General features: G+C 30.4%; 1 protein-coding gene across 2 annotated transcripts; it reads right to left on the bottom strand.

Moving 5' to 3' along the window:
• Window positions 1-299: 299 nt before the first annotated feature.
• On the bottom strand, window positions 300-13,100 carry LOC148626196 (ras-related GTP-binding protein A-like). Of its 2 annotated transcripts, XM_088569979.1 has the most exons (9): window positions 13,022-13,100; window positions 11,354-11,453; window positions 10,761-10,827; window positions 9,288-9,510; window positions 8,728-8,823; window positions 7,516-7,638; window positions 6,008-6,215; window positions 4,435-4,525; window positions 300-3,298 (listed from the first exon to the last, which is right to left on the bottom strand). In XM_088569979.1, exons 1-9 carry the CDS (start codon window positions 13,031-13,033, stop codon window positions 3,265-3,267), a joined length of 954 nt encoding a protein of 317 aa, XP_088426105.1. In that variant the 5' UTR covers window positions 13,034-13,100; the 3' UTR covers window positions 300-3,264. The 2 variants fall into 2 exon arrangements, with proteins under 2 accessions (XP_088426105.1, XP_088426106.1); XM_088569980.1 differs by lacking the exon at window positions 300-3,298 and having other exon boundaries at window positions 4,431-4,525.
• Between the last annotated feature and the right edge of the window lie 2,032 nt (window positions 13,101-15,132).

Here is a 15,132-nt window from a genome sequence, read left to right as displayed (position 1 = left end):
CTGTGATGTCATCAAATTTTTGTAATGATTAACACGTTGACTTGTGGTACTTAAATTAAATTATAAGGAATGTCTATTTGAAACATCCTAAATGCCCGTGGTGCACACTACAAAATAACCTGCAATCCAGGTTATTTAGTGTGCCCCACGTGATTGAGGTTATTTCTTCAAAGACCAAAAAAATATAACAGTAATTCCTAAATTACACCAAGTTAAAAGTTTTTTCCACTAGCAGGGAATGGGTTTTTGAATCATTGCAATCTTCGCTAGACTTTTTCCAGTCTTCCAATAAAAACAAAAAAAACATGATTTTTATTAATAAATTCATCATGCCACATTTATTTTACTGTACATGAAAAATGCAGAAGTAGCAAACATTGAAATAATAAGAAATGGATGTAAAAATGTATATGTATACATGTAAAGGGTACAAGGATAGAATACCATTCCATCTAACTGAAATAACAGTGGTGGATCCAAAATACCCAAAAAGGAGGGATGGGGGCACTCAGTGATTTCATCTTTTTTTTTTCTGTATAATCATCCCAAACTTTACAAGTATAAGAAGATTTGTCAAAAAATTTAATTAATTTTGAGCAAAAATCAGGTACACAGGCATTATAGCCTGGAACTGCCCCATATTTTAACTTCTGGGTCAGAACCACCATCAACCTATCCCTCCAACTCCCCTTTTCATAAATTTCAGGATCTGCCCCTGATTTATGCATGACAACATACCAATTACACAAATTTAATACATGCACTCTACTCTACATTACCAAGAATTAAAACAGGAAAAAGACAACATAGCTATTCTAGTCCCAATATTTAAAGTTAGTAGGACCATATATTTTGCCATTTGCTGTGTTGTTGTTGATAAGGTTTATTATGTATAGAACTTAATTGAAAGAACATCACATTTTCACCTTTTAATTATATTTTATTTTAAAAAAAGACAATAATTCATAATAAAAAAAATGAACAACAAGCTATCAAAACCCACTCTTTGATGAATAGAAAATGCTTCGATTTTATTTTAAAATGTGTAAATGGACCACTTGAAAAGGTTTGTCAAGGGCAAATTTGTCCAGTGTGACCAGACAATGCCAGGTCACATAAGATACTATATATGGTATGAATATGAGTATTCCAATGCTATAATATAGTGCATAACAAATACAGCATTTTTCATTATCATATACTGTGAAAGTACATTAATTCGTGGATAAGGGAAGAAACACAAGTTCATGGATTCTTGAATCCGTGGTTTTGAAGTTTTCAGTATACACATCAATGGGAATCTACTTTTCATTGGGAACCAAATTTCGTGGTTTGGCCTACCCACAAAAACCACAAAAATTGATACCCAATGAACAATAGTACTCTCACAGTAAGATAAATCATAGTTTTTTTTCACAAAGTTCAACTTTATTAATTTAAAATTCAAGACTTATAGAAAATGATAAGTAACTGAAAGTGAAGTAGAGTTTTTTATATGATATGTTTTATGTTTCATAATTAATGATTTATTTCAGTAGCAGACTTCATAAATATCAGAATTAAGAAAATCATGTATGTCTAAAACTAACACATTTCTTGTTCAGAAACGGTTACAATCGAAAAAAAGATTAGATATGGCATATAACCTAAATACAAAACAGCAAATACTTAACTGACCACATAATTAGTCTTATTTTGTCATTCTTGTTGCACTTTTGAGATTTTGTATATAAAATTGGTACTTTTCAAGAACTTAAATCGGTTGATTTTAGTGGATGAAGATTGTACTTTTCTCCAAAAATACAGATCTGCATGCTAAAAGGACTACGGTTATGACAAAAAAATATGGCAGATGTAGATAAAAAAAAGCACTGTTCTTATAGATTGATTTTCAAACGATACAAATTTTGAAAGCAAAAATATGCTGCATTAGAACATGCATATATATATACTTTTTACTACAATATATTTCCCACACTCAAGCTAATGAACTTGTGTTACTACATGTATGTACACAGTAAAGCCATTCATGAATATAATGATACAAATATTTATGTCAAAATGATACTAAATTGCTATACAAAATTATATTCATGATTACAAATATTGGATTCATCCTAAATAAAATTAATATCAGTTTTGGATGGAACACATATATCAACACGTTGTAATACGTTTTAATCTTAAATATTTTTCAACTTTAATTTTTTACTACCAGTACTTTTCTCTAAAACGCTCAAATACAGTAACTTTCCCACTAAAACAATACCATAAAAAATTTTTTTTAGAAAAAATATAGTCATCAGTAAGTTCATGATGTTTCATTGTTCACAAGAATTGATTCAAGCTTCAATTGACAAAAGAAAATGAAGTGCTGAAAGATATAACTAAAAAGACATATCTCAACAGACAACTCAAAAGACATATCTCATACAATCACAAGCTATCTACAATGATATGAAACAAAATACATACAAAACTTAACAAAAATTAGAGGTAAATTCAGTGAAAAAATAACTTGGTAAAACTTAGTACATGGCTAACATCTAGATGCACCAAATTACAATAATGGCATATCAATCTAAAAACGTAACATTTTTCTTTTAAAAAAACTTCCAAGGATGTATTTACCAAAACAAGGGTGATATATACAGCATTTACATACAATGATACAAAAAGAAAACATGTTATTATAAGGAAAAATGTGTACTGCTACAAGAAGTTAATATTTTATTTCGAAGAAATTAGAATTCAAATATTATTGATCTTTGACCAAATAATCTATATAACTTCAATAGTAAAATACTTAATATTTTTTTAGAATCTTAAATAAATAAGGAACAAAACCATTTAACTACATTGAGGGTGGGGCACACATTTATTTCATTGAAAATATAATAAAATCATATTTTTTCTTTCAACTTAAATTTTTTTTTAAAATTTGAACTACGAACACCAAATTAATTATTTTCTAAATCATGGAAATCAGAGCATTTTTTTTTTAACATATTCACCAATGGAGTTAAATGGTTCATTCCTAAAGAATTTCCAGGAGAACTTTTATTTCAGTTGATCTGCCAACAATTATGTTACATTCAATATTACTACATTTATAATTGTAAAAAATGTTCTCGATAATGGACAATCACAAGTTCAATACTGTTATCTTCTCATGGTCCCCTATTATATAGCATTAGAAAGGGGAGGTAATAGGTAACTTCACCAATTCTCCTTGCATCAATTATTCAAGGCATCAACAAAGCATCACTTCTGTTCGGCTTGCATGTGGCTGCTTATACTGAAAGAAAATGATAGAAAGACTTTAAAAGTCTCTACAACAAACTAGAACCATTTTTGTTATGTTTAACTCAATAGAATACCAATGTCGGAGAAATTTTTCAAGTCTAATCATGAGTTAAAAGTTTAATGATGCGTTATTTACAGCAAGGTACGTATAATACAAATGTAAGTTATGCTATGATTAATCATGGTACATGGAAAAGAATCTTCGAGGTGAATACCACTTATTTATACCTTAAGGCACCAAAACTGAGGTATTTGAATTTTTCTGATTTAAGAAATATTTCTTTTTAGCTCTTCAATTGAAATGCTAATCATAAACCACACTTTTTGGTGCCTAAAGGTATAAAAACTGTGGTATGTGAAAATAAGGATAAGACATGAGACAAAAGAGGAATAGGCTAAATTAAATGTAAACTCACATCAGCATATTCTTTAACATACTAAGAATTTATTCTAATTAAACTAAGGTGCATTACTTCAATTCCAACCAATAATAAGGTTTCCATAAGGCCATTACAAAAAAATTCCTAGATTTGTGGTGGGCGGTTGAATTTTATTTTCAATTTTTATCATTTTACCAGGAAGTGAAAGATGCTGTCAATCTGAAATTTACCTAAATTGGGAAAAACACAAAATGAAATATTTTGGAGAGGGTCGAGATGGGATGAGAATCTAGGATATTTTTTTTTGGCCTAATGTACATTTAAATTTGCACCATATTACACATGAATTCATGAAAATGCAGCATAATTTTAAATAGTAATACTTAATCAAGTGCAGTTTTTGTTAACATGAATTAGACATCATTTGTGTAAACACTTGTCAAAGCTGAAACCTAGATATTTCCAAAAACTGTCTAAACAAGGCACTTTTTGAGTCTCCTTATATGAACTCAAACGATAAACTGACCCAATTTTAAAGTCCAAAAAAGATTTATTTAGACTGGTTTCAGTGTACAATAAATAAAAAAAGAAACTTCAAATTGATAAATAGTACAGAAAAAAAAATCACTGTACATTAAGACACCATGATACTCCACTATGACACTCAAAGTATTTCCTAATGTGGCAGAGATAGATTTTACCAAAGTTGGTTTAATACTGATTAAGTAACTTCCATTTGTTTTCTTACCTTGAGCCAATGTTATGGTGTCCATCTGATCGTTCTAACTTCTCAAAATGTTTTCTGGCATTTTTTATATTAATAAGAGTTGCTGCAGATGCTGAAATTAAAGTTATACTTGTATTGAAGTCTATTGAAAATACATGTAGAATGAGTTTGAAATTGAGAATTGGAATTGAAGTAGGGCACATTAATGAACTACAGAACAGAATCCTATCTAGAAGAGTATTTAGGTAACAGTCTTTGTGAGAATCATGCAAATTTTGTTATATGTGAATCATCCCAAAGAAAGGCTACACATTATATTGAACTCTATTGAAAATACATGTAGAATGAGTTTGAAATTGAGAATGAATTATCTTTAGATTAACAAAGAATAACTAATATGAATTTCATATTATGGCAATATCAATGACATGATACCACTTACAATACATATTTAGGAGGGATACTGCAAAAATATTTTGAAGATAACATTTTGCCAAACATAAATGTACTAATGTCTCCTACTTTATCAACACAGCTAATATAAAAACTTGCAGGGCAATATAAAAATAACCACACTGATATTCGGTGGAATTGAAGTAGGGCACATTAATGAACTATAGAACAGAATCCTATCTAGAAGAGTATTTAGGTAACAGTCTTTGTGAGAATCATGCAAATTTTGTTATATGTGAATCATCCCAAAGAAAGGCTACACATTATTTTTTCTACTATGTTGCTTTAAAGGTCTATATGATGAAATGTATAATTATTCATTCCAAGCTGCCTGCTCTCAGGAGAAAATTCACAATTAAAATCCAATAGTTTCTTTTGTATTTTAGTGTCATTTAAACCCCAACAAACAAACAAACAAAAGTGTCATTTACAGAGTTATCCCCCTTAATTTTGAATTATGCAGTACTGGTACATTTTCCTTTATATCTCTTATGAACAAAGGTTCTACGAAAAGCCACATATTATTTGGGGTTACCTAAGCATTTTAAACAAAATATCAAAAATAAAAATAAGAAGGCTTTCCAACCATGTATCAAATTTTGCATTATTCTTAGCAGGAGTGTTACTTAATATATAGATTTGCAGTGAATGTGGTACCAGATTAATTCAAATTGCCATTAAATACTGTCAAGTTTCATTCCACCTTAAGCAATTTCAATGACACACATTCAACATATCATTAAATCAAAAAATTGTAAAATACTGATAAAAAAAAATAATCTACCATTTGATTTTGAATAATTTCGAATTTGCATTCAATCATGTTATTCCAGTGAAAGGTTGTCCATTCACTAGTGCAAAAATGTTTAACTTTAGAATACATCAATTCAGAGTTTCTTGTTCACTTCTTTATTATTTAAGGAGGTAGACTTGGGTAAGGGACACAACTCATACAAGTCATTGGAATGCTTGCATTCATCATTTTACATCTATCTCATGTACGCATCAAAGTAACTTGTTTTGAATGAAAGCTTGAAAGGCTTTGGTAAAATTAAATATGATACAAACACTTCACTGATTTCAAGAGTTATGTTCCTTATCCTAGATCTACCTCCTGAATACAATAATGAGCAAAACTTACGTATAGTTGTGTCAGACATGACAACCATAATGTATGTGTTTGATGTAAACAGATCTATATAAGCAGAGAAGCAGGAATTCCTAACTTCCATACTCTGGAAAGTCGCTGCTAGCTTACTACAACTCAATTTGAACTGTTTTATAATATTACTGATCTTCTCAAACCTATGTACATCACCATGAGGCTTCCTTTCACAATGTGATATCACCTGAAGAAAAACAAATACGATTAGTAAATTATTGAATGAAATGAAATCCATGGACTAAAGACAAAGCTTGGAAGAACAAAACCAAAACAGATAAAGAACAAACAAGAAATCAGTGTGCAATGACTCACTAGTGATACCCCTGCTTCCAATCACTATATAAGGAAAATAAACAAAGTCCTCAGTAAACATGAAGTTGTTGTTAATTTTTTTCAAAAATTGACCCCAACTTATGGCATACCTACAGAAAGAATGTTTTAGAATTTCAAGCCACTTTGAAGAGTAATTGCAGACAAAAAATAAGTAATGGACACTTGGAACACAGACAAGGGTAAAACAGTATACCCCCAACTTATGGCATACCTACAGAAAGAATGTTTTAGAATTTCAAGCCACTTTGAAGAGTAATTGCCGACAAAAAATAAATAATGGACACTTGGAACACAGACAAGGGTAAAACAGTATACCCCCTTTTCAATCGGAGCAGGGGTATAATTATGTAAAACGACGTAGAAAAAAGGCATGATATTCCAAGTCAATACTTGGATGGACTCATGTGCTCTGGAAGTCGGAGTAATTCCTGCTTTTGCAAGATATTGACCATCAATAAAGGTCATGTCTGGTGAGGAAGAAAATGAACATTCATGATACGGCATACAATGCTGACACGAAACACTTGCTGGCTTCATTGAAATGCGCTACATGTACAGTCAACACTATTACATGGTGATATAATTTAAAAAATATTACATTAAAAATAAATATAAACAAGTATATCAATTAAACATTAAAGTTTGTTTCCTGTAAATTTTCACAAATACCAGAGTGCAAAATTATGTTTAAACTTTTCATATAATTAAAGACCCTTAATGAGCATGCTCACAATACCAAACATGCCCCCCTGACTAATTTGTGTGAAAGTCAATCCAATTCAAGCTTTTATAGCTACTAACATACACAAAACTATGAAGATTTCAAAATTTCAAGGTGCTATCAAAGCACAAAGTCTAAATCACTTATTTGTAACTAAGTCCCCTCCACAAAAAATGTGCCCCATGACTCATAAGTGTGAAAATCAATCCCATCCAACCTTTTATAGTAAATAAAAATTCACCAAAAATTGGAAACAAACAGCTATAGGCAACAACAGGCTTTGGCATAATAACAGACTAACGGATGGGTCAAAAACATTACACCTCTGTAACTTGTAGTGGGTCAAAAACATTACACCCTTGTAACTTGTAGTGGGACAAAAACATTACACCCGTGTAATTTCTTGTGTGGAATATAATAAAAACCTTACCAAAAATGTTGCTCTTTCAAATAGCAGTACTTCATCAGCGTCAATTATATTAGAAAAGTTAGCTAACATACTCTCTAACTGCACAACATTAGGTATCAACTGGTAAACTATATTAGACCATGCCTGAAATACAACACACTAAATATAGGCTTGCTACATGTACATATTGATGTATTTTCCCACCACATACTGCTGCTGGTTAAATTTGAAACAAAATATATAGATGTATTTTCCCACCACACACCCCTCCTGGTTAAATTTGAAACAAAATATATAGATGTATTTTCCCACCACACACCCCTGCTGGTTAAATTTGAAAACCAAAATATCTAAGTCCCATAACTCCTGTAGAATTTGTCAAACCAAAATGGTGGTGTAAGAGGTCACATATAAGTGTCAATCTTATTCTACAAAATTTCATCAAAATAAGATCAAGAGCATAAAGTTAACCTCACAAGGTATATGTTGCTGATGGGAAGACGCCAGTACAAAGAGCTGAATGCAGACTATATTTTAGTATATCTATCTTGTTATAGAGGAGAACAATAAGCATGTTTGTAAAACTGTGAAATTTTCACTGTGATTTATTTTTGCTATTATCACAGTAAGACATTAACACAAAAATAAAAAAAAACACAAAAAACAGTTATGAATACTTTCTTTGTAATATATTATAATTAGGTCTGAGGAACAATCACAAATTTAAAAGTATAAGAAAGTGGATTGACTGCTAAAACTAAAATAGTGACAGTGTGAAAAATTCCCAGTTTACTGTACTTAAATTTCAATGAACTTTGTGTTGATACGCCTTTAGATGTCCATTTTTAAAAGCTTATTATGACTTAGAAATTTGTTCTATAGGTAACTCCACAATGAAATATGCACATAAATATATCCTATCACTGCCTTATCATAAGTTTAACACATGATGATATCACATCATTACTTTATACACATAATTATATCATATCACTGCCTTATACACATAATGCTATCAAATAATTACCTTATACATATAATTTGATCATATCATTTAAATCTACATAATTTTATCTTATTGTTGCCTTATACACATAATTATATCATATCATTACCTTGTACACATAGTTTTATCATATCATCACCTTACACACATAATGATATCATATTATTACTTTATACTAAGTTTTATTATATCATTACCTTACATGCATAATGATACTATATCATTACCTTATATAAAGTTTCATCCCATATAGATGTAGCAAAACATGTACAGTTCAGTGGTTTTGATAATCTCTTCAGGTCTTCCTCTCTTTCCGTAAACACCTATAAGAGACAAGTCATTACCTATTACAGTAAAACAAACAAAATTGAAGCTTTAGTTATAATTCAGTAATCTATATTTATACTGATTAAGAAATACATACTGGCACTTCTACATTCATTCATTTTTTTTCTCTAAAATAGATGTTAGACTAGAGTAAGGCACTAACCAGTTTATTAGCAAAAGGGGGGGGGTTGTTGGCTGGGATCTTTTCAAAAAAAGTTCCAATCACAAGTAGCACAACTATTAAAACTTGTATAAGGAATTTTTTAATATTACACAAGGGAATATTTTTGATACTACAAAAATAGGACTTGAAATTACATTAATTCATATCTATTTCATATACATTTCTGCATCAAAATTACCGAAGTAAACATTTACGGGTATTTCTGAAATTACTACATAAATACATGTACTTTAAACATTTAGTGCTTTAACATTGTTATGGAAAATAAATATTTACCAGGTCTCTTTGGTCATCTTGGACCAGGTCCATTTTATGGACTAGACAGAAAACTTTGGCCTCTGGGGAATTCTGTAGTATTGCTTCTAAACAAGACTGATAGTAGTGCATATCTTTTTCTAACTCATGACTTTCCACATCAAATACATATATCAATACTTCAACATTTCTAAATATATTGTCTCTTTGACTAGCAAAGTAATTTTCCATGAAAGCTTCTTGCCTAAAATATATATAAAAGATGTTCTATCATTTAAAATTACCATTGGATTTTCAAGAGAGTTTCTCATATGTCATATCATAATGTAGTGGTACAACAAAACATTTTTTTGATTGGCCTTGTTGATTTTTTAATATTTTTATCTTTACCCTATGATTTTACCAAACTGTGCTGGACCAAGTTCGCTTGGTATTAATCTGGTTCCCTGGTCAATATCTTAAGCAACCCAAGGATCACAAAAATATAGACTCAGGTTACCAGTGACAGATATGCAAAGTATATGAGACAATTGCTGCTTATGAAATAAAATAAAAACAAAGATGAAATTATCTAAATTAACTTAATTTTTGTGCATTTATATCAGAAGATGATATAAGTAATTAGATAAAAATATTTAACCATATTCTTTTTTAAAATTTAAATATTAGAATGTATAAAAAAAAAATAACGCAATATTCACTCAGCCAATCAAAAGACAGAAGACGTCACTGGTGACCCGGAGTTATATTTGAGAGAAACTTGTGAAATGTAAATATTACCCAGGCTTCCAGGTTAACTTGGTATCGTCTTTGTTCAGACATATTTTTCCTTTACTGGTTACGTACAAAATGTACTTCTTTTGGTTGGCGCAGAGTATAATTAATGAGGTTTGTAGATCATACTTTTGGTTTTGACATGTTGAATTGATGCGTAAATTGGAATAAGAATTGTAGTTTCCCATAAAATTGTATCATATGTACACAAATTCAAACAGAAATTCTCTTCATGAAGAGAGATATACAATATATACACAAAGCTGCAAAAGTCCTGCCTTAGCTAAATATTTTGCAGAACTGTGTAATATTGTGTATTTCTGTAAAGTTGTGCCTTCATCATATTTTGCAGATTTGTGTAAATAATATGTGCAAATAATATTTTTTGTGAAATTAGGATTTTATATGTGATATTTATAACAATCAAAACAAAATATGAATTTTTGAACTCTTGAAAGCACCTTTAGTCCCTATGATTTAGGCTGCAATTCTTTTTTTTCTTAAATAATACAGAACAAAGTGACACAAGAAAAAATTCAACATATGTTTTTTAAACGTTTTGAAAAGCACTAAAAACATACATACATACATACATATATGATGTATACTTCTCAAATGTTTTTCATATGATTCATATGTTCATAAATTTCCCTATGGAGGCACATTAATAAGTCAATTTAAATTCATTTATATACATGTAAAAGTAAATTGATACTTTACCCTCCACAATCCCACAGGTTCAATACTAAGTTTCCTAAAAATCTGACATGTGAATGTTCAACATCAACTGAAATGGTGAAAAACTATATTAATAAATGTTATAAAACATATTTTTTTAAAGAATTAATTTAATTTTATTTTGTGGGTATGAATTATCAAAGAAAATTGAACCCAAATGAAAATTTAACCATCAATTCTAATAACATTATCTCATTTGCTACAACCATGAAATCTCAACCCAAAGAAAATTACATTGTGGTGTTTCTATAGTAGTCATGGCTTTTTATGGTTAGGGTATTTTCCTTCTAGATACAAAGCATGTACACTGTATATTACAATTTCAGAGAATTAATTTACACACTATCAAATGATAACTCAAAAAACTGAATAACCATAGCAATAATACTGAAACAAGAAATGGAAATGAAAACACTTAATATTTGACTATGTTTAAAATAATTTTTTTGTTGTAAAGTTTAAACTTACAAAAACAACTGAAAAAAAAACAAAAACTAAACAAATAAAAGAAATAAGTAGATATTGTTCTGTTACTTAAATGATGTAATTTCCGCTTCTCAGTTCTGTTTACTTACTTGTGGCCCCAAGTCTCCTTGTATCTCTAGCAATATAGTTGGCAAAGATGATGGATCTCATACTGGTTTTACCAGATCCACTCTTGCCCATCAATAATACCTTGAAAGATTTTTAATTATAATAATATAACAAAATCATTGTAAATATTAGATAATGTATTCATGTACATATAAGAGAAATTTCATTTCAATACTCATGCATATGCACATTGTACATGTATGCAGGGTTTTAGCTAGGATTTTGAGGGCTTTAGTCACTTTTGCGTAGGGCACGAAAGACATATTATGGGCAGCAGTTTTGTAAATAGTCAGTAGTATCATAAACTAAAGACATAAACACTCTTAATATATTCATTTTAAGTTTACAGATACAGGCATAACAATAAATACAATAAATATATAAGCTTTTTTTTTCTTTTTTAGATGCTTGACAGTTCAACAAATTGACTTACCATTAAAGCCTCTATAAAATTTGATACCAATTTTCAATATAGAACATTGTATTCAAATGATTTATAATAATTTATGTGTGATTTTTGTAATATAAACCAAAATTTAGCTAGTTACAAATCATCCCAATGTTAGATCAGAGTTTTCCACTGATGTGCTTAAAATTCCCTCTTGGAAAAACACCAATTGCTAACAATTATTCTGAATGGAGTTTTCAATTATCATACAAGTTATTGTTTACAAATTCAAATTCTTAACACTAGTGTAACTACATAAATCAGCCAGTAATAGTACATATATCTTACTTCCCAAAAATAATTATTCATAAAGTTTTTGTATTGATAGGAGACCACAAGTATTAAACAAAGACAAGATAACACTCTTGGCCTGTTTCCTTCTCTGATATGTCAAAATGTATAAAATGTTTCTCTATAGCAAAATTACTCAAAATGTTGCTTGCAAGGGAAAAAATTACATTACATTGAAATCTTCCATAAACACAAGATGCACATGAAAGATTCCACACAAAATTACTCCAAGGTGCTAACAGGTATGGAAGTATATCACATAAAGATTTCACATTTAGATTACATGTAGGTAACCTTTTAGTTAACTGCTGTTCATTCATCCTTGGTTTGTGTGACTACATTTTTGTACAATACAGAAAAAAGTATACTGTAACTAATCTCTGACATGGTGGTGTATAATTTTACTACTTTCAGAGTGGCATTCAATATATTTATATTCTTTGTAGATATTTTTTTAATAATTTTTCTGCTTTTAAAGTGGTAGAGCCAACTACTCACAATACAAAAGAAAGTAACAAATATCATTTCAAGAAAAAAAATATTTAGAACAACCATAAGTGGTATACCACTATGTCAGTGTTCAGTCATGGTATTTCTGTACTGTAGTCTGTACATGTCATATGCTATATTTTGGATGTTATTGTTTAATGAATGCACTATGAAGCTATTTCAGGATTCTAATATCATAACTCAGTTTTCTTAACAGTAATTAACATTTCATATTAAAACAGTGTAGGTTATGATATGAAAATGAATTTTACATACCATCTAAGACTACGTGTTGATCATCATGTTTCTGAAATATACTGACCACAGTCTGTAATCGCAGTCAGTGAATTTAAAATATGTTCGGAAAAGTAATCTAATGCACCTTTATTTCACTCAATTACATCTGTTTTCATAAAATTACCTTTTTCTTCATTTTTATTCCACTTTTGAGCAAACAAACGTAAATTCTGTCACTTCAGATCATCCACCATTTTGTTGTCACATGACCAGTCACATTTCTAGGGTGAAAGGATGATTCGGATCAAAACAAAAACGGACTATGCCAATAATTATGCGTGAATTACGTACTCGTCGATACAACGACAAAAGACAACAAATTCAGTTAAGGTTTTAATTTAAATTACAGAATTACTGACTTAAAGAAAAACAAATCAGTGCACAGTAAGGCATAGATCATCTTCCCGAGGGGAGGGGTGCTGGATTTGTTCAGTGCAAAAATGAACTGCATTCATTTTTTATTTTCCAAGGCTGAGGGGGGAAAGATGTGCAAATTTTGATTTTCTGTATTTCGAGGCGCAACGCCTCGCTAAAAATAGTTTTAACTGATCAAATACGTGATCCAGCATGTTTAAGTGGAAGTGATTTTCAGTTTGTAGCAGATGGTCCTAGCTGGCAGTGAATAGTTGGTATGGAATTGAGTTGTGTTGCACATATTTTGAGAAGGTTGGAAAGTGACGTACAATAGTAATGTGAATATCCGGGGATCCACTGAAAATAAACTGTGTGTTATTTTCTGTATGTATACATATTTCTTCTTTGTTTTGTAGTGATAGCAATCGAAGATGGTTAATTAAAACATGTTCGTTACACTGCTGAGATTGTAGTACAATTGGTAAGTGACTTATCTTGCGTCTATGCGTTAAACTTGCTCTAATTTGCTGGTAGTTTCTCTTGAGATGACAAGAAACTTTCAAGAGCAGTATTCTAGATTACCATGGATGTATAGGCCTAACTTTTTGTTTCAGTATTAATTTGAATCTGTAAGATTCTTCTCAAGAAGCTTACATGATCTCATTTGCTGTAGATGTCATGCTGTTGACATGCATTTCCAAAATCGTGTTTTATTTTTTTAAATTGTTATGCCGAGGTTCTTTAATTTGTAGTTGTCACTGATTCTAAAATGTGGTCTTTTGGGATGTAATGGTTGTGATTGAATTCTTATAACGCCAGGTGAATACCACTTTTCTGTCGTTAAATTGCATACCCCACTTATCTTTCCAAGCTGCTGAAGTCTTTCTAAAATTAAAGCATCTTCTTAACTACATATCTGTACATACAGGATACACTCAGCAGAAAATAATCTCTTTTTATGGGTCGTTATCGAAAATTAAAAAGATCAAAGGGTCCAGTACAGAACCTTATGGTATTCCACTTATGACTATTACATACTTCATCATCCAAATCAACTTATTGCATTCTATTACTCAAAATATGATTATACTCATTTCTTGGTGTTTTTTCTTATCCCGTATAATTACTTAGATATTCCAGAAGTAGCTTGTCAAAGGCTTTCTATGGAGAAATCTAAAACAACGAAATATGTGGATACCAGAGTGTCAGTGTAAGCAGTTGCGTTTCACAGCTTTTTGGCATGAAAACAATGTTGACAATCATGTAGTGTATACTTACACCTATTTGTCAAAGTAATTTACAACATATACATATTAGAGAGTATACAAGTTTATGGTTGCTTGTAAGGTATTTTTCTCCTTTTCTGAAAATTGGAATTACATTTACCTGTCTTCAATCTGACGGAACAAAATTATCCTTTTGAGAGGTAATGTAAAATATGGTGTTTAGGTGTGGTGCAAAGACTGCTGCAAACTGCTTTTAGTATTCTAGCTGGTATTTGGCCTAGGCCAATTGTTTTTGGTGGTATTTAAGTAATGTGTCGGTGCTTCCTGTGGTAACTATTACAGGCGCGGATTCGTAGCGGGGCGGACCCAGCATGCGCGCATCCTAAAATTGGAATTATTTTGCATGAAATCTACATTTTTTTTTCACAAATTGTACCGCCAAGAAGTTTTTTCCTTTCTTCACTCAGTTCCAAATTCTATTGAATTTTTTTCATATCTGAAATCCTGAAAACACTCCGTGTACTTTACCATGGACAGGTCATTGTTATTAGGATGTGCTAGTGTTTTCTGATGTAAATACTAAAAAAAAGTTTATTAAGTATTTCTGGTGTCATCTACTAGTAGCCCATCTGCTACGAGGGGTGCTACTTTTGAA

The sequence above is a fragment of the Perna viridis genome, chromosome 2 (genome assembly GCF_037379345.1).
Source record: "Perna viridis isolate PV_CMFRI_1.1 ecotype Kerala chromosome 2, ASM3737934v1, whole genome shotgun sequence".
Taxonomy (NCBI): Eukaryota; Metazoa; Mollusca; class Bivalvia; order Mytilida; family Mytilidae; genus Perna; species Perna viridis.
Note: the sequence above shows the minus strand (reverse complement) of the source record. Positions and strands in the feature narration are given on the sequence as shown.

Excerpts from the sequence above, each read along its gene's own strand:
- LOC148626196 (XM_088569979.1), bottom strand. Across the intron at positions 7,639-8,727 it reads GGGATGAAACTTTATATAAG|GCATGGTCTAATATAGTTTA; the intron begins GTAATGATATAG and ends GTTGTATTTCAG. Across the intron at positions 4,526-6,007 it reads CATGTCTGACACAACTATAC|CATCTGCAGCAACTCTTATT; the intron begins GTAAGTTTTGCT and ends CTTTAATTTCAG.